Below are 19,989 nucleotides of genomic sequence, written 5' to 3' on the forward strand. Positions count from 1 at the left end.
TACTCTGTATCTAACCCCGTGCTGTACCTGTGCTGGGAGTGTTTGATGGGGACAGAGTAGAGGGAGATTTACTCTGTATCTCACCCCGTGCTGTACCTGTGCTGGGAGTGTTTGATGGGGACAGAGTAGAGGGAGATTTACTCTGTATCTAACCCCGTGCTGTACCTGTCCTGGGAGTGTTTGATGGGGACAGTGTAGAGGGAGCTTTACTCTGTATCTAACCCCGTGCTGTACCTGCCCTGGGAGTGTTTGATGGGGACAGTGTAGAGCGAGCTTTACTCTGTATCTAACCCCCGTGCTGTACCTGCCCTGGGAGTGTGTGATGGGGACATTACTGTGCTGATATTGGGTGCTTGAAATGATTGATGCTTCTAAGCCTGACTACAATGGGCTGAAGTCCGAGTGCTGTGTTTTCAGGTATGTTTGTGCTGTGTTTTCAGGTATGTTTGTGCTGTGTTTTCAGGTATGTGTGCTGTGTTTTCAGGTATGTTTGTGCTGTGTTTTCAGGTATGTTTGTGCTGTGTTTTCAGGTATGTTTGTGCTGTGTTTTCAGGTGTGTGTGTGCTGTGTTTTCAGGTGTGTGTGTGCTGTGTTTTCAGGTATGTGTGTGCTGTGTTTTCAGGAATGTTTGTGCTGTGTTTTCAGGTGTGTGTGTGCTGTGTTTTCAGGTGTGTGTGTGCTGTGTTTTCAGGTGTGTGTGTGCTGTGTTTTCAGGTGTGTGTGTGCTGTGTTTTCAGGTATGTTTGTGCTGTGTTTTCAGGTATGTTTGCTGTGTTTTCAGGTATGTTTGTGCTGTTTTTCAGGTATGTTTGTGCTGTGTTTTCAGGTATGTTTGTGCTGTGTTTTCAGGTATGCTTGTGCTGTGTTTTCAGGTGTGTGTGTGCTGTGTTTTCAGGTATGTGTGTGCTGAGTTTTCAGGTATATTTGTGCTGTGTTTTCAGGTATGTGTGCTGTGACACTCAGATGGAGCAGCGAGAGTGGTTTGCAACCTTCCTTTATGTACAGGTAACTATTTTTAGATTTTCACTGGAAAAGAAAAAGACACAAATGGCAGTTCTACCCCCAGCCTTTCCTGCCCATTGGCCATTCCCAGTTGCCTTGAAAACCTGAGCCGCCTTCTTCAAAACCTTGAGATTAGATTCATGCAACTTGCTCGGCCATTTCAGGGGGCAGTTCAGAGTCAACCACATTGCTGTGGGTCTGGAGTCACATGTAGGCCAGACTGGGTAAGGATGGCAGATTTCCTTCCCGAAAGGGGCATTAGTGACCCAGGTGGGGTTTTAATGACAATCAGGCAGCTGGTCACTTTGAGTTTGAATTTATTTACAGATTTATTCAAAAAATAAATTCTGGTTCTCTGACTGAGTTCCCTGGATTATCAGTCTGGGCTCAGCGAGTAGCATCTTTATCACTTCTGGGTCAGACGTTTGTGAATTGAAGTCCCAGTTATTAAACCATGAATACAAAACCTAAGCTCACATTACCAATGTGGTACTGAGGGAGTGCTGCACTGTCAGAGGGTCAGTACTGAGGGAGCGCTGCACTGTCAGAGGGTCAGTACTGAGGGAGTGCTGCACTGTCAGAGGGTCAGTACTGAGGGAGCGCTGCACTGTCAGAGGGTCAGTACTGAGTGAGCGCTGCACTGTCAGAGGGTCAGTACTGAGGGAGCGCTGCACTGTCAGAGGGTCAGTACTGAGGGAGTGCTGCACTGTCAGAGGGTCAGTACTGAGGGAGTGCTGCACTGTCGGAGGGTCAGTACTGATGGAGTGCTACACTGTCAGAGGGTCAGTACTGAGGGAGTGCTGCACTGTCAGAGGGTCAGCACTGAGGGAGTGCTGCACTGTCAGAGGGTCAGTACTGATGGAGTGCTGTACTGTCAGAGGGTCAGTACTGAGGGAGTGCTGCACTGTCAGAGGGTCAGTAATGAGGGAGTGCTGCACTGTCAGAGGGTCAGTACTGAGGGAGCGCTGCACTGTCGGAGGGTCAGTACTGAGGGAGTGCTGCACTGTCGGAGGGTCAGTACTGAGGGAGTGCTGCACTGTCAGAGGGGCAGTACTGAGGGAGCGCTGCACTGTCAGAGGGTCAGTACTGAGGGAGTGCTGCACTGTCAGAGGGTCAGTACTGAGGGAGCGCTGCACTGTCGGAGGGTCAGTACTGAGGGAGCGCTGCACTGTCAGAGAGTCAGTACTGAGGGAGTGCTGCACTGTCGGAGGGTCAGTACTCAGGGGGTGCTGCACTGTCAGAAGGTCAGTACCGAGGGAGTGCTGCACTGTCGGAGGGTCAGTACTGAAGGAGTGCTGCACTGTCGGAGGGTCAGTAGTGAGGGAGTGCTGCACTGTCGGAGGGTCAGTACTGAAGGAGCGCTGCACTGTCGGAGGGTCAGTACTGAGGGAGTGCTGCACTATTGGATGGTCACTACTGAGGGAGCGTTGCCATCTTTCAAATGAGACATTAAGACCATAAGACATGGGAGCCATTCACTGAGATCATGGCTGATCTGACAATCCTCAACTCCACCTTTCTGCCCTTTCCCTTGATTCCCTTACTGATTAAAAACCTGTCTATCTCAGCCTTGAATATACTTAAATCGAGGCTCTCTCTGCCTCCTCACGTGGATATAAGGATCCCACAGCCGCTATTTTGTATAAAAACACAGGAGTTGCCTCGATGCCCTGACCAATATTTATCCCCCCATCAACAATTTTAAAACAGACTATCTGGCCATTTATATAATTGCTGTTTGAGGGAGCTTGCTGTGTGCTGACAGCCTAGTGCTGAAGGATATCGGGAAGAGGTGGGTGGGTGGGGGTGAGGGATAGGGGGTGTGGGTGGGGGTGAGGGATAGGGGCAGGAGGTGGGTGGATGGGGTGAGGGAGGAGGTGGGTGGGTGGTGGTGAGGGATAGGGGGAGATGGATGGGTGGGGGTGAGGGGTAGGGGTGGGGGTGAGGGGTGGGGGTGGGGGTGAGGGGTGGGGGAGGAGGTGGGGGTGAGGTGAGTGGGTGGGGTGAGGGGTAGGGGTGGGGGGTGAGGTGAGTGGGTGGGGTGAGGGGTAGGTTAGTGGGTGGGGTGGGGGTGAGAGCAGGTGGGGGATTGGGTGGGGTGAGGGGTGAGGTGGGGGTGGGGGTGGGGGTGGGGGTGAGGGGTGGGGGTGGGGGTGGGGGTGGGGGTGAGGGGTGGGGGTGGGGGTGAGGGGTAGGGGAGGAGGTGGGGGAGTGGGTGGGGGTGAGGGGCGGGAGTGAGTGGTGGGGGGTGGGTGGGGGGTGGGTGGGGGTGGGGGTGGGGGAGGAGGTGGGGGTGAGGTGAGTGGGTGGGGTGAGGGGTAGGTTAGTGGGTGGGGTGGGGGTGAGAGCAGGTGGGGGATTGGGTGGGGTGAGGGGTGAGGGAGGAGGTGGGTGGGTGAGGTGAGGGGTAGGGGTGGGGGTGAGGGGTGGGGGTGGGGGTGAGGGGTGAGGGAGGAGGTGGGTGGGTGAGGTGAGGGGTAGGGGTGGGGGTGAGGGGTGGGGGTGGGGGTGAGGGGTGGGGGAGGAGGTGGGGGTGAGGTGAGTGGGTGGGGTGAGGGGTAGGGGTGGGGGTGGGGTGGGGGTGAGAGCAGGTGGGGGATTGGGTGGGGTGAGGGGTGGGGGAGGAGGTGGGGGGTGAGGTGAGTGGGTGGGGTGAGGGGTGGGGGTGGGGGTGAGGGGTGGGGGAGGAGGTGGGGGGTGAGGTGAGTGGGTGGGGTGAGGGGTGGGGGTGGGGGTGAGGGGTGGGGGAGGAGGTGGGGGGTGAGGTGAGTGGGTGGGGTGAGGGGTGGGGGTGGGGTGAGGGGTAGGGGAGGAGGTGGGGGAGTGGGTAGGGTGTGTGGGAGTGGGTGGGGTGGGGGGTGAGGAGTGGGTGAGGGGTGGGTGGGGGGTGAGACCCTGGCCAGGATTATGTGGGTGGGAGTGAGGGGTGGGGGGTGAGGGGTGGGGGATGAGGGGTGGGGGGTGAGGGGTGGGTGGGGGGTGGGGGGCGGGTGGGGGGTGGGTGGGGGGTGAGGGGTGAGGAGTGGGTGAGGGGTGGGGGGGTGAGGAGTGGGTGTGGGGTGAGGGGTGGGTGTGGGGTGGGGGGTGGGTGGGGGGTGGGTGGGGGGTGAGGGGTGAGGAGTGGGTGAGGGGTGGGTGGGTGAGGAGTGGGTGGGGGGTGGGGGGTGAGACCCTGGCCAGGATTATGTGGGTGGGAGTGAGGGGTGGGGGGTGAGGGGTGGGGGGTGAGGGGTGGGGGGTGAGGTTGGGTGGGGGGTGGGGGGTGGGTGGTGGTGAGGGGTAGGGGAGGAGGTGGGGGAGTGGGTGGGGGGTGAAGGGTGGGGGGTGAGACCCTGACCAGGGTTATGTGGGTGGGGGTGGGGGATGAGGGGTGGGGGGTGAGGTTGGGTGGGGGGTGGGGGGTGGGTGGGGGTGAGGGGTAGGGGAGGAGGTGGGGGAGTGGGTGGGGGGTGAAGGGTGGGGGGTGAGACCCTGACCAGGGTTATGTGGGTGGGGGTGGGGGATGAGGGGTGGGGGGTGAGGTTGGGTGGGGGGTGGGGGGTGGGTGGGGGTGAGGGGCGTTATCTCTCTCTCTGCTGCTGAACAAACTTGCACTGTTTTAATTTTCTCAGCACGATGGGAACGTGTGGCCCTCAAACTCTCTGTGTTGTCGGACATCCCGCTTACCTCCAGATTCCAGGTTTAGTAACATCTCCCTGATCCCTCTGCGGGGAAATGCAAATGAAATGAGGAACAGTGTGGCTGCTTTTGCTGCGGACCCTCTCTCCGTGAGTTCTAATCAAACCTCTGCTGATTTGAGTCCTTCATCACGAGCAAGTGTTGGGGGTGGGGTTTGTGTGTGGGTGGGGGGGGAGGTGGTATGGGAGGGGGTGGGTGTGGGAGGGGGTACCTGCAGGCACTTGGTGACTTGTTCCTTTATTATTTCATGGGGTGTGGGTATCACTGACAAGGTCAGCATTTGTTGCCCCTCCCTAATTGCCCTTGAACTGAGTGTCTGGCTCGGCCATTCCAGAGGGCATTTAAGAGTCAACCACGTTGCTGTGGGAAGGAGTCACATATAAGCCAGACCAGGTAAGGGTGGCAGATTTCCTTCCCTAAAGAACATTAGTGAACCAGATGGGTTTTTACAACAATCGATGATTGTTTCGTGGTCACTGTTACTGAGACAAGCCTTTATATTCCAGATTTTTAACTGAATTTAAACTCCACGTTTTGACCCCACATCCCCAGATCAGTACCTCGGGCCCCTGGATTATTGCCCCGTGAGGTTACCACTGCGCCACTGTACACCCCCCTGCCCCCTCCTTAAAGATGGAGCCGAGAATCCTTGGCCCCCGAGGAAATGGTCAATCTGTGCTTCTGGATTTTAATCTTGCCCTTGGGACAGTTTTACTCACAGACCGAGCTCGGGTCAGTCTGGAGCGATCCCAGCAAAGCTGCAGGGTGAAGCTCTCCCTCCGCTATCTGAACAATGAGATGTTAAACCGAGGGCCCCCCCGAGCGTGCTCTCGGGCCAGGATGAGGAGGCTGCTTGGCTGATCGGCCTGTGATGAAGCCTCCGGAATACCTTCAAGCAGATCGGGTAGCCCCCAGTGTCGATGGATAATGTACAGTGGCCCCCATAAGCCCCAGAATTTCATTTACTCCAAGCTCCATAACCCTCGTTCAACACGCTGATCTCCCTCGTCTCCCTGCGCCCTCAGTCCCCGACACCAGCACCCCCATTTCCCGCTCTGGTGGTCAGCCCTGGCTTAGGGGGACGGGCTTCGGCGTGAGAAGGTCGTGGACTTGAGCCCCACTCCAGAGACTTGAGCCCAGAGTTCCAGGCTGATGCTCCCAGTGCAGTACACGAGGGAGTGCTGCCCCGTCAGAGGTGCCGACTATCGGCGGAGACGTTAAAACAAAGCCCTGTCTGGAACGTGGGAACATAGGAGCAGGAAGTAGGCCATTCAGCCCCTTGAGCCTGCTCCATTAAAGCTCCGAGTCTGCCCTCTCAATGGATGTAAAGGATCCACTGGCCGCTCTTGCGGGGGGAGGGGGGTTTTACCCGGTGCCCTGGGCCAATGTTTATCCATCAGCCACCATCATAAAAATACAGATGACCTGGTCATTATCGCATTGCTGCTTGCGGGAGCTTCCTGTGCACAGAATTGGCGGCCGTGCTCCTGACATTCCAATAGTGACTACACCTCACTGGCTGTAAAGTGCATTTGGGGATGCCCTAGGGTTGTGAAAGGCGCTATATAAATACGCGCCTGTTTCTGACCCGAACACAACAGCGTGCTGACCGTTTACTGCGGGATCCCTCTCTCTGTGAGATCGTCAAAACAGGAACAATGGGACAGGAGGAGGCCATTCAGCCCCTCCAGCCTGGTTCGAACATTCAATTGGACTTTGGATAATTAGTACTTTAACACCATTTGCCCATCTTGGTCCCATAATCCTTCACCTTACTGAGCGAAAAAAAACCTACCAAGAGTTTGCTGCCTAGGCCATTTAGGAGCAGATCTGACACGTTCCTTTGTAAGTGAAGAGCATTTATGGTTTTACTGTGAGGTAAGACTGATTCTCCTTACAAAGCGTACGGCTCATGGATCTCCTCAGAGCAGCGTGTGACTGATCGCCTTGTGTTGCCGAGATTGGAGAACATAGCAGATTCCTTTCAATGGGACCTCATTGAACTGCTCTGGTTTCTGTTTAATTAGTGATAATTAGTAATGATTACCGTGCTGCGCCCAAACTCATTTCACGCAGGGGTTTGCCAATGTGCTCATGATGAACGATGTTTGGGAAAAATGAATGAAAATTGGTTGATTGCTGAGTTTTCTGATTCTGCTCCCTCGTTCCCTCCCTCCCCACCTCTCAATCTGTGTCACTCACTTTCACACACTATAGCTCTGTTTCGCTTAGTCTCTCTTGCCACCTCTCCATTCTTTTTCTCTCTCTGGCTCTCTTTCTATGTCTCTCTCTCTCTCTCTCTCACACTCTCACTCCCTCTCCCTCTAACTCTCACTCGCTTTATCACTCACTCTCAGTTGCTCTTACTCACTGTCTCTCTATCTATCTCTAACTCATTCTGTCTCACTCACTCACTTGCTCTCTCTCTGCCTCTGTCTCTTTCTCTCTCACACAATCTCTCTCTCTCACACAATCTCTCTCTCTCACACTCTCTCTCTCTCACACACTCTCTCTCTCTCACACACACACTCTCTCTCTCACACACTCTCTCTCTCTCACACACTCTCTCTCTCCCTCACGTTCACTCTCACTGACTCTCTCTCTCTCTACCTCTTTTTCTCACACATTCCCTCATTCTTTCTGGCTTTCTCTCCCGTCTCCCTCTCGCTCTCTCTGGCTGTCTAGTTCTCTCAGATGGTTTATTGGAGTTTAATAGGGAGAATGTCAATTTAAGTTGCTTTTCCATCTCCCATATACTGTGCTATCAGACAACTCTTGTGATATTTGATATTTATCTAGTGGTAGGATTTTAATTTATTGTGTGCTGAGGTCAGTGAGGAGGACATAATTCTTTGGCCATCTGGCTCATTCTCGATGCCATGTCTTACCGGGGAACAGGTCACTGGATAAGTAAGTTGCCTAGGGAGGTACTGAGGCCCACAGAACAGGAAGATCCACTCTCAGGTTGCGTTGTGTTAGCCAATTACTTGGGCCCACACATTGAGAGAGAATGAGGAGCCACGTACTGAGAGAGAGAGCTCATCTGCTCAAACCCTCACCCGTGTCTTTGTGAGCACTAGAATCGAACATTACTTTCCTGGCCGACCTCCCACCTTCCCCAGCTCCATAATCAGGAGCTCGTGAAAATTCCAGCAGCTCATCCTAACTCCCAACAAATCCTGCTCGCCTATTACCTGCTGATCCCGCTCGCTGATCTACGTTGGCTCCCAGTTACACAACGCCTCAATTTTAAAATTCTCATCCTTATTCTCCAGTCTCCCCATGGCCTTGCCTTTCCCGGTTTCTGTGACCTCCTTTAGATCCAGGAATTATTGAGTTAAGCCAGTTTAAAGAATGGAGGCTCGCTATTGTGGCTAAGTTTCAGAAAGCACCGTACCCCATCCATCCCAACCTACTCCACGACCAATTCACCTTGGACAGGATCATTTCTCATTTTTAACAATAACTTACACCTTCGGCTCTCCTCCAATCCTGGGGCTTCTTGAGTGTCCCCAATTTTAATCGCTTCGTTATGTGGTGACTTTGTCTTCAGCTGCCTGGGTCTTGAGTTCCGAAATTCCCTCCTTGCACATCTCCGCCTCTCTCTCTCTCTTCTCCTTTAAAACAATCCCCAAAACACCCATCAGTCACCGGTCCGAGTATCTCCCTGTGTATTGCTGCAAAGGGAGAGGAAGCTTTTCCTCTTGCACTCATCAGGACAAACGCACAAATGCCAAATTTCAAGCAATCACAACAATTTATAGTACAGGAGAAAAGGGTGCTGATTGGTTGGGAAATCGACTCTGATTGGCCTAGGCATTACCATGGAGAAAGCAGCGGGGCCACTAATGGCTCCCCCATGCCTCCTGGGTAATTCACAAAAGGTGCAAGGTATTCACTGCAAACCAAAAGAATATGTTCAAGCCTTTCTGGAATTACCCGGGTACTTGGGGAGCCTATCATTTCCCTGCTGCTCTCCCAGCAGCAACACCTCAGCCAATCAGAGTCAACTTGCCAACCAATCAGCATCCGTTTCTCCTGTAGTATAAATTGCTGCTCCCTTGAAAGTTGGGCATTCTTGCTTTTGTCCTAATGAGAGCAAAACAAAAAGGCAACATGTCTCTCTTTTTAGCAATACTCAAGGTCTGTGTTTGTTTTTTATTCGTTCGTGGGATGTGGGTGTCACTGGCTAGGCCAGCATTTATTGCCCATCCCTAATTGCCGTCCTCCAGGGGGCATTAAAGAGTCAACTGCCTTGAAGTGGGTCTGGAGTCACATGTAGGCCAGACCAGGTAAGGACAGCAGATTTCCTTCCCTAAAGGACATTAGTGACCCAGATGGGTTTTTATGATCTTTGGCAATGGTTTCTTGGTCATCGTTTAGACTTTTAATTCCAGTTTTTTATTTATTGGATTCAAATTTCACTATCTGGTGAACCCGGGTTCCCAGGGCATTCCCTGGGTCTCTGGATTACTAGTCCAGTGAAAATACCACTACGCCACCACCTCCTTATGTGTCCAATTTGGTTTGATAATTGCTCATGTGACGTGCCTTGGCATATTTTATTCAGTTGGCGGCACTATATAAATGTAGTTGGTGTCACCAGATAACCCAGGAGCTTGGAAGCCAAAAGTGGAACAGCCCTTAGTGCTGAGTTTATACTTAAGATATACAACACAGAAACAGGCCATTCAGCCCAACCAGTCCATACTGGTATATATGCTCCACTCCGAGCCTCGTCCCATCTTTCCTCATCTAAATCCAGCTATTGTAACTTTCTATTCCCTTTTTCCTCGTACACTTGTCTAGTTTCCTCTTCAATGTATCTATACTACTCACTTCACCCACTCTCTGTGGTAGCGAGTTCCACATCCTCTCTGGGTAAAGAAGTTTCTCCTGGATTCCCTATTGGATTCCTTGGCGACTATCTTAATATTGACCACCTCTCATTATGCTCTTCCCCACAAGCGGAAACATTCTCCCTGTGGCCACTCGATCAAGACCTTTCGTCATTGTAAAGACCTCTAACAGGTCACCCCTCAGCCTTCTTTTGTCCCCCAAGTGAAGAGAGAGACCCGGGCACTTGGGGAGGCTATCGTTTCCCTGCTGCTTTCCCAACAGCAACACCTCAGCCAATCAGCATCCTTTTCTCCTGGAGTATAAATTGCTGCTCCCTTGAAGTAGGCCCTTTCCTGATATGTGTACCCACACATTTCTGATATCATCCTTTTGGATCTTCTCTGTGCCCTATCCAGCGTCTCTATATCCTTTTTACAATATGGTGACCAAGATGGCGCCCAGTATTCTAAGTGTGGTCTAACCAAGGTTCACTACAGCTTCAGCATAACTTCCCGACATTCCAATCCTATCCCTCTTGGAATGAAACGCAGTGTCTGAGCCGGGAACCCCACCACGTTGGCCTCTGTACCCCGGGCTATCTTACCACCCTCCATTCAGAGGATTCATGCCAAATTTGCCTAAAATAAAACCAATACCCGTGACTCCCATCACCCAGGTTAATCCAAAATTGGGGATTAATGCTTTCGTAAACATCTTATCACCCATGTATTTTGGAAATTATTTTTATCTCACCTCATTTTCCTTTCGAACAAAAGGGGAGGTTTCCATACCAACACCAGCTCCTGTTCCAGCTGCAACCACCATCGTGTGCCTGCCCAGCGAAATATCGCCATGGCGCGCGGTGACATCAGGGTGCTCGCCCGGTGTGGCCGTGAGTCATTTTACCCCCACACGCCAAAGGGAAAATTCAGCCCTGAGAGATCTAGAATATTCCAGACTGTGACACACACACAAGGGCGGTGGAAGCAGAGACGATCAACGATTTCAAAAGGAAATTGGGCAGGAACTTGAGGACTGTGGGGTGGAATGTGGGGTTGGGAGGGAATGGGAGTGACTGAATCCCTCTCACACCCCTCCAGCCGGAATTTCAAATCAGTCAAAGTTTGACTGCTGGGTAGTGATGTTTTTGCACTAGCTGTTCTGTTATTGATTTTTATCTCTTTCTCATGGGAAGAGGAGGAGAGGGAAACATTTACTGATTGATGTGAGCGATTGACGTCAGAATTCACAGTGTTCTCACGAGCTTGGGTGCCAGCAGGAGTGGGCACGTTAGACGGTTCAAACCACCAAACAGTGGGGTTTTTTGTTTGTTCAGGTGATGTGGGGTGTCGCTGACTGGGCCCAGCATTTATTGCCCATCCCTAATTGCCCCTTGAGAAGGTGGTGGTGAGCTGCCTTCTTGAGCTGCTGCAGTCCATGTGGTGTAGGTACACCCACAGTGCTGTTAGGGAGGGAGTTCCGGGGGTGGGGGCAGCCGGGGGGTGGGGGTGGGGGGGGTGGGGTAATATCTGAGGTGATTCCGTGACAAGTTGCTCGGTGGTTTATAGAGAATCCTTTAGCACCGTGGTGTGTGGGCCGGGGGGTGGGGTTGTGTGGGCCGGGGGGTGGGGGTGTGTGGGCCAGGGGGTGGGGTTGTGTGGGCCGGGGGGTGGGGGTGTGTAGGCCAGGGGGTGGGGTTGTGTGGGCCGGGGGGTGGGGGTGTGTGGGCCAGGGGGTGGGGGTGTGTGGGCCAGGGGGTGGGGTTGTGTGGGCCGGGGGGTGGGGGTGTGTGGGCCGGGGGGTGGGGGTGTGTAGGCCAGGGGGTGGGGTTGTGTGGGCCAGGGGGTGGGGTTGTGTGGGCCGGGGGGTGGGGGTGTGTGGGCCGGGGGGTGGGGTGTGTGGGCCGGGGGGTGGGGGTGTGTGGGCCAGGGGGTGGGGTTGTGTGGGCCAGGGGGTGGGGTTGTGTGGGCCGGGGGGTGGGGGTGTGTGGGCCGGGGGGTGGGGTGTGTGGGCCGGGGGGTGGGGGTGTGTGGGCCGGGGGGTGGGGGTGTGTGGGCCGGGGGGTGGGGTGTGTGGGCCGGGGGTGAGGGCGAGGGATGGGGAAGGGACCAATGTAGTGGGACCAGTTTCCTGTCAGTGTGCTGCCCGCTGTCTGTATAGCAAAACCCAACGATGGCGTTGACCATGTACAGGCCAATGGAGGGAAGTGGAGTGATTCTTAAAAGGTCACAGTTACAAGAGTCAGCAGGAAGTGAGCCGATGAAACTTTACTTGTCTGATTTTGTGGCTAACTCAATTTTGCTGTTTTCTAGGTCTATAAGAAGGTGTGAATGCCTGTCGTACACTTAAGGTGAGGATAGAAACTGGCCCGGTACTGACCTGACTACAATCCCCACACTCAACCCTGACCCTGGCTGCGACCCACGCACTCAACCCTGACCCTGACTACAATCCCCACACTCAACCCTGACCCTGACTACAAGCCCCACACTCAACCGTGACCCTGACTACAAGCCCCACACTCAACCGTGACCCTGACTACAATCCACACACTCAACCCTGACCCTGACTACAATCCCCACACTCAACCCTGACCCCGACTGCGACCCACGCACTCAACCCTGACCCCGACTGTGACCCACGCACTCAACCCTGACCCCGACTGCGACCCACGCACTCAACCCTGACCCCGACTGCGACCCACGCACTCAACCCTGACCCCGACTGCGACCCACGCACTCAACCCTGACCCCGACTGCGACCCACGCACTCAACCCTGACCCCGACTGCGACCCACGCACTCAACCCTGACCCCGACTGCGACCCACGCACTCAACCCTGACCCCGACTGCGACCCACGCACTCAACCCTGACCCCGACTGCGACCCACGCACTCAACCCTGACCCCGACTGCGACCCACGCACTCAACCCTGACCCCGACTGCGACCCACGCACTCAACCCTGACCCCGACTGCGACCCACGCACTCAACCCTGACCCCGACTGCGACCCACGCACTCAACCCTGACCCCGACTGCGACCCACGCACTCACTCTGACTCCTGACCTGGAATTGGACCCTGACCTTGACCTAGATATGAATTCTGATTCAGATGATGGCTGAGTTTGACATTGAAACTGACGAAACTGTTGACTTCAGCCGTAACCCTTACATCAAACCTTGCCTGCGACACCAAAAACTCCAAATCCAATTGAGACCTAATGTTGACTGCCCGACCTCATACTGATTCAAATCTTCATTATCCACAAAGCTCACACTTGCCTGACCCTCATCCAAAAGTTTAAACAAGTACATTCAAGGCTGGGTTAGACAGATTTTTGATCGACAAGGGAGTCGAGGGTTACGGGGAACAGGCAGGAAAGTGGAGTTGAGACGACAGTCAGATCAGCCAGGATCGTATCGAATGGCAGAGCAGGCTCGATGGGCCGAATGGCCTACTCCTGCTCCTGATTCATATGATCTTCACAAATTGATATTGAACCTCAGAATGGCTGCAGTACAGAAGGAGGCCATTCAGCCCGTCAAGTCTGTGGAAAGGGCAGCTCAGCCATTCCCATTCACTTGCCCTTCCCCGTGCAGCCCTGCCAATTCTTTCTCCTCAGTTAATGATCCAGTTCTCTTTCGAAAGGCTCGACTGCCTACACCACACTCTCGGGCAGTGCATTCCGGACCCTAACCACTTGCTGGGGGAAAACGTTTCTCCTCATGTCGCCATTGATTCTTTTGCCAACCACCTTAAATCTGGGCCCTCTGGTTCTCAATCCTTCCACCAATGGGAACAGTTTCTCCCTCTCTACTCTGTCCAGGCCCTTCGTGATTTTGAACACCTCTGTCAAATCTCCTCTCAACCTTCTCTTCTCCAAGGAGAACAATCCCAGCTTCTGGAGCCTATCATTGTAACTAAAATCCCTCATCCCTGGAAACCAACAGGAATCTTTTCTGCACCTTCTCTAAAGCCGTCACATCCTTCCTGAGGTCCGGTGCCAAAAATGGGAGGCGGTACTCTAGTTGAGGCTGAAACAGTGTCTTATACAAGTTTAACATAACCTCCCTGCTCTTGTAACTCTCTGGCCCCATTAATAAAGCCCATGATACTGTCTGCTTTATTAACCCACTCTCGCAAACTGTCCTGCCATCTTCAATCATTCTTCACATATACCCCCAGGTCCCTCTGCTCCTGCACCCCCGTTAGATTTGTTCCCTTTATTTTATATTGTCTCTCCATGTTCTTCTTGTCAGAATGAATCGCTTCACATTTCTCTGCATTGAACTTCCATCTGCCACAAGTCTGCCCATTCCACCAACCTCTCTATGTTCGACACCATCCTCCTCACAGGTTCACAGTGCTTCTGAGTTTTGTGCATTTTGAAATATAGATGAAGAAAAGCAGAAATCCTAACAGTGACCCCAGGGGAACACCCCCCCCCCCCACCAACTCTGCCCCGCACCACCACCCAACCACCCCCCGCCCCCCCACCCCCACTTTACCTTCTTCCTGTCCAAAAAGCAACTGTTCATCACCACTCTCTGTTTCCTGTCATTCGGCCAACTTCATATCCATGTTGCTAAGACCATAAGACGTGGGATCAGAAGTAGGCCATTCAGCCCGTCGATTCTACTCCGCCATTCAATGAGAGATCATGGCCAATCTAATAACCCTCAACTCCATTTTCCTGCCTTTTCCCCATAACTACTGTTCCTTTTCATCCCATGGGCTCCAGCTTTGCCCTTGCCTGTTGTGCGGCACTGTTATCAAATGCCATTTGGAAGTCCAGGTACACCACATCCACTACATTCTCCTCATCAACCGTCTCTTTACCTCATTAAACAAACTTAATCAGGTTAGTTAAACATGCTTTGCCCTTAACAAATCCGGGCTGGCTTTCCTTGATTAATCTGCGATTGGCCAAGAGACTCTTACTTTTGTCAGGAGACAGGCGACCCAGAGCTTGGTCAAAGAGTTCGGTTTTAAGGAGCATCTTAAAGGAGAAGTGAGAGGCGGAGAGGTTTAGGGAGGGAATTCCAGGGTTTAGGGCCATGGCATCTGGAGGCACAGCCGCCAATGGCAGAGCGATTAAAATCAGGGAAACTCACTGGGCCGGAATTCGAAGAATGTCTTTACTATGGGGTTGTAGAAACAGGAAGACTTGATTTTTCAACACTTCCCCCTTAACTTCCCGTGATTCTTGGAGGCCGTGAGTTAGTTGCGAACGTGTCTTTTAACACTGAAGAAGCCTTATTCTCATTCAAATTCACCCCACTGAGACAAAAAGAGAGAATTGCAGGAGGAATAACAATCAAACTGCTGCCTTTCTACAGCAGGGAACTCGGAATCTGGGAGCTGCAGAATGGAGAAATTGAAAGGAGAGGGCGGGAAGGAGAGAGAGAGATGGAACAGAAGGTGGAGAACGAGCCCCTTCCATTGGCCACCAGACCCTCACGATTCCCTTGCAACTGAAGAACTGACACTATAGAATCGCAAGAGTTCTCACGAGAGCTTGGGACCGAGTGCCATCAAGAAGGCTGTTTTGTTATTTAAAAGATTTTAATACATTGTTGTAAAACTGTTGTAGTATAGGTGATCTTAAGTGAAAGCTGTACATATTTTACAATCTGTTTCCCCCCCCCCCACCCCACCCTCTACGAGCTGGGAACCAGTTTATTTAATTCAACCCTAACATCCTAATGTTAAAGCTGTTGACTAGTCTGTACAGCCTGTTGGGGAAATGTGAATAGAGTCGGGGGGTGGGGGGGTGTGTGGATGGCTCAAATCACTCGTTGTCTTTGGTGTCCTGTGTATATTATCAGAGTGAATATTCACGCTGCTGCACCAATGATCTGAGGATGAGGGAGGTCTGGGGTGGGTGGTGGATTGAGGAAGTGGGGAGGCTGAGGGTGGGGTGGGGGGGGTGTGTGGGGAGGGAGTGGGGAAGCTCACGTGACCACGGCAAACAGACCCCCAGAGCCCATGACACATCCTGCAGCTTCCGATGGAAGCTACGCATTTCCACCAAAATGCAGTCAATGGAGGATAGCTGTGAAATACATATAGAGGCACTGTAGAAGGTTTAAATACCAGAACTGGGAGGTTATACCTATCAGGAAAGGAGGAACAGGCTGGAGCTCTTTTCTCTAGAAAGGGGAAGGCTGAGGGGTGACATGATTGAGGGCTTCAAGATTATGAAGGGCTTTGGCAGTGCCACTCCCATCCCAGCGTCACAAGCTTGAGGCCCACTCAAGACACTTGAACCACAAAAATGTTAAGGCTAGACACTCCGGTGCCACACAGAGGGAGTGTTGCGCTGTTACATTGCTGCCTCTCCAAAAAACGTGTCTTGGATAGATATAAGGCATCCTGTGGCACTATTTCACAGAAGAACAGGGGAGCTCCCCATTGTGTCCAGGCCAATGTTTATTCCTCAATTGATATGACACAAAACAGATTACCTGGTCATTATTGCATCAGCGTTTGTGGGAGCTTGCTGTGCACAAACTGGCGTTTCCTACACTTCAGATGTACTTTACTGGCTGTAAAACTCCCTGGGATGTCCAGTGATCGTGAAAAGCACTATACAAATGCAAGTCTTTCTTTCTGATGTAGAGAACCATTTGCAGGGGGCGGAAGCGGGGAGGGGAGTGCGACCAAGACAAGGGGCCATCGATATAAGATAATCACTAACAAATTCATTCGGGAATTCAGGGGAAATTTCTTTACCCACAGAGTGGTGAGAATGTGGTACTCGCTACCACAGAGGGGGGGTGACTGAGGTGAATAGTGTAGACACATTTAAGAGGAAGCTGGATAAACACATGAGGGAGAAAGGAAGAGAAGGCTATGTCGATGGAGTGAGACAATGCAGAGTAGGAGGTGGCTGACGTGGAGCACAGACACCAGCGTGGACCAGATGGGCCGAACGTCCTGTTTCTGTCTTTGTAAGATTCTGTATTGTTCGGCTTAATGAAGACTATTCAACTCTTGACAGGAGTCCGTGTGGTTAAGAGCTCTCGGAACCTCGGTGGGGGAGACAGGAGGAAGGTTGGGGGGAGGTGGAGAAGCTGAAATTACTACCCAGGATTGTTGCTACGGTGATCTCTCTGAGATGTAGGCCCTTAAATACGTGCTGAAGTTATCATGCCTTTGATTTGACCAGTGCAGGCTGTTACCATAACTACTTGCAGTCGTTGCTATGGGTACCAAAGCTGGATGTTACACATAAAAAAAAACACACAAGGTAAAGAATGTGACTAAAAATATAAAAACAGTGACAATCTGACCTTGCCTTGAAACATCTTGGGATTGGGGGAAAAAAATTAATATATAATTCAAATCTGAACCCATCAGTTGAAACATCCTTAAAATAAACGTGGAACACACCACAAAGTATCTCCTCCGAGGGTTGCCAATTATTCTCTAGGATTGTCCCGGATTCTCAAGGAATTAGAGATTACTTTCCAGAGCACTACTGGAAGCCAAAAAAAAAAACACCAGGGAGCAAAATCACTTGAGGGCAGTTAAAAAGGACGATGAGAGAATTGGAGAAAGATTGAAAAGGGCTGAATAACCGGAAGCAGGGCGGATCGTCCAGTATTTGTTGCAGCCAGAATTGGCAATCCTACCATCAAGTGACTGACCCTGAACAGGTGAGTGGCGCCCAGCTCCAGAGGATGTGCTCTGTTAACTCATCATTCAACACCCCGTGCTGATGTCTTCAAAGAGAAAAGAATCTTGGACCATAAATCAGAGCCCAGACCCCTCTCTCTCTGCCGAGTACATGCCTCCCTGGAGAACTGGGGACATGTGTGGCAAGTGTAACATGCTCGGGATGCGTGGGTGACTTTGCACCTACAGTTCCCAAAGCTCTCAGTGGGGCTTCACTGGCATTTATTGCCCATCCCTAATTGCCCCTTGAGAAGTTGGTGGTGAGCTGCCTTCTTGAACCGCTGCAGTCCATGTGGTGTAGGTACACCCACTGTGCTGTTAGGGAGGGAGTTCCAGGATTTTGACCCAGCGACAGTGAAGGAACGGCCGATATATTTCCAAGTCAGGATGGTGAGTGACTTGGAGGGGAACTTCCAGGTGGTGGTGTTCCCATCTATCTGCTGCCCTTGTCCTTCTTGATGGTAGTGGTCGTGGGTTTGGAAGGTGCTGTCTAAGGAGCCTTGGTGAGTTCCTGCAGTCCATCTTGTAGATGGTACGCACACTGCTGCTACTGTGCATCACTGGGACAGGAGTGAATGTTTAACGTGGTGGGTGTGGTGCCAATCAAGCAGGCTGCTTTGTCCTGGACAGTGTCAAGCTTCTTGAGTGTTGTGGGAGCTGCACTCATCCACGCAAGTGGAGAGTAGTCCATCACACTGCTGAACTGTGCCTTGTAGATGGTGGACAGGCTTTGGGGAGTCAGGAGGTGAGTTACTCACCGCAGGATTCCTAGCCTCTGATCTGATCTTGTAGCCACAGTATTTATATGGCTAGTCAAGTTCCGTTTCTGGTCAATGGTAATCCCCAGGATGTTGATAGTGGGGGATTCAGTGATGGTAATGTCATCGAACATCAAGGGGTGATGGTTAGATTCTCTCTTGTTGGAAATGATCATCGCCTGGCACTTGTTCTTCTAGAGTGAGGGTTTGGGAGGTAAATACATTTTCAACATAGAGACAATGAATATAATAGTGAGGAAATGGCATTGAATCGATGCAAGAATATCGTTCATGTTCTGGGCACCCCTATGTGTATTACCGCTAGAGAAAGAGGAAAGGTGAAATCCATAGAACGGGACCAATGTCACTATGAGAATCTGACCGGACATCACTGAGGCAGACTTGGTTAAGTGGGATGTGATGGAAGTTTTCAAAATGATGAAGGATTTTAAGAGGGTAACTGGTGACCTGTGGTTTTCACAGCCTGGTAATGATAACAAGGGGAAGAGACTGAGGATCTGCACTAGTGAAGTGTTAAACCAGCAGGAATATTTCACACGGGTGATTCAGTTGTGACAAGCTTTGCCCCAAGTGGCTTTTGAGGTTGAGATTGACGCCTGATTTAAAAATGAACCAGGTTGTTGGTGTTTATATTAGGGGATGGGCAACAAATGCTGGTGTTGCCAGCAATGTCCATATCCCTTCAACATAAACACATTTCAAGGAGGAAAACTAAGAAAGCTAGGGCCAGACAGGAAAATCGGGTTAGGGACTGCGAAAATGCAGCTAAAGCAGTTTGATTGGCTGAGAAGGTCCGAGAAATGTTGGGAATAACTGACTGGCTTAACCTGTCTGTAAACTCCAGGCATTGCTGTAGCTGTTCGGCTTCCTGTGCCTAGAGAGAGAGAGAGACACACATACATGAAGCACACGTCTATGTAGCTCACAGTTCCTGGGCCAGCCTGAGGCTGGAGGCTATAGCATGCAGGGAACTGCTCTGCATCAAGCATGCCGACCGGGAGACTCTCCCACTCTGACTGCCTGCCTGCCATAGGGGTGTTGGAAGGATTTGCAGGTTGATAATCAACCTGTTTGGCCGCGTTATGAACGCACCTTCTTTGGCCCGTCAAGTCCTGGGGCGGGACTTGAACCGGCGCTTCTGGTTCCTGCCTAACTTGCTGCAGGGCACTTCCTGTGGCTGTTTCCTGAACACACAGCTGTCAACCCACTGGTGGACTGAGTAACAAGAAAGTGGCTCATCCATCACGATCGGTTGTTAACAGCCTACCCCTGACCATTCATCCAGTCACGGTGCTATTACATAACAGGGGGCCATTCAGCCCATCGAGTCAATGCTGGCTCTAGAGCAAAAAGTCAGTCCCATCCCTGCAGCCCTGCAAGAGCGTCTTGCTGGGCCATTTCAGGGGGGCAGTTAAGAGTCAACCACGTTGCTGTGGGTCTGGAGTCACATGTAGGCCCAGACTGGGTAAGGACAGCAGATTTCTCTCCCTAAAGGGACATTAGTAAACCAGATGGGTTTTGAGAGCAGCTTCATGGTCACTTTTACCGATTCTAGCTTTCTATTCCTGATCTATTTCAACTCTCTGTCCATCTCAGCACTCGAGCTCACATTCTCTGGATGTCAATGAAAATGACCAGTGCATTATGGCGCTCAACCTGTTCAGCATTAATTGTTTCTGCAGAGCAACTGACCATGAAAATATGGGGGGGAAACATGTCTACCCACATGCAAGCCTTGTTTCAGAAGGTTTGGCCCTCGTGTGGTAATAGTTATGGTAATAAGTTAGTGATGTGTATCATGATGTAACTGTGACATCAGAAGTCATGTGCTAGAGACTCTGTAGAGCAGATGGAGCTGTCTATGCTCCAGAGAGATGTACCTACACTGTAGCCTATCTTATATGTAGTGTTAATAATGTAGTTTGAAGCAACCTACCTGAGTCAGAGATAAAAGCAAAAAACTGCAGATGCTGGAAATCCAAAACAAAAACAGAAACAGAAATACCTGGA

General features: G+C 51.8%; 1 protein-coding gene across 5 annotated transcripts in view; it reads left to right on the forward strand.

Annotated features, from left to right (window-relative positions):
• The window catches only part of LOC121284386 (arf-GAP with Rho-GAP domain, ANK repeat and PH domain-containing protein 1-like), a 225,971-nt gene extending 210,862 nt beyond the window's left edge, over positions 1 to 15,109 (forward strand). For 4 of the 5 annotated variants that reach the window (XM_041199816.1, XM_041199817.1, XM_041199819.1 and 1 more), the window contains exons 30-33: positions 942 to 1,005; positions 4,614 to 4,769; positions 11,832 to 11,869; positions 14,860 to 15,109. In XM_041199816.1, coding sequence (XP_041055750.1) covers positions 942 to 1,005; positions 4,614 to 4,769; positions 11,832 to 11,849 — 238 coding nt within the window. In that variant the 3' untranslated portion in view covers positions 11,850 to 11,869; positions 14,860 to 15,109. The remainder of the gene's footprint in view (positions 1 to 941; positions 1,006 to 4,613; positions 4,770 to 11,831; positions 11,870 to 14,859) is intronic. The other variant, XM_041199818.1, reaches the window with a different exon arrangement.
• Positions 15,110 to 19,989: the final 4,880 nt, after the last annotated feature.

Source organism: Carcharodon carcharias, chromosome 11 (assembly GCF_017639515.1).
Source record: "Carcharodon carcharias isolate sCarCar2 chromosome 11, sCarCar2.pri, whole genome shotgun sequence".
Lineage (NCBI taxonomy): Eukaryota > Metazoa > Chordata > Chondrichthyes > Lamniformes > Lamnidae > Carcharodon > Carcharodon carcharias.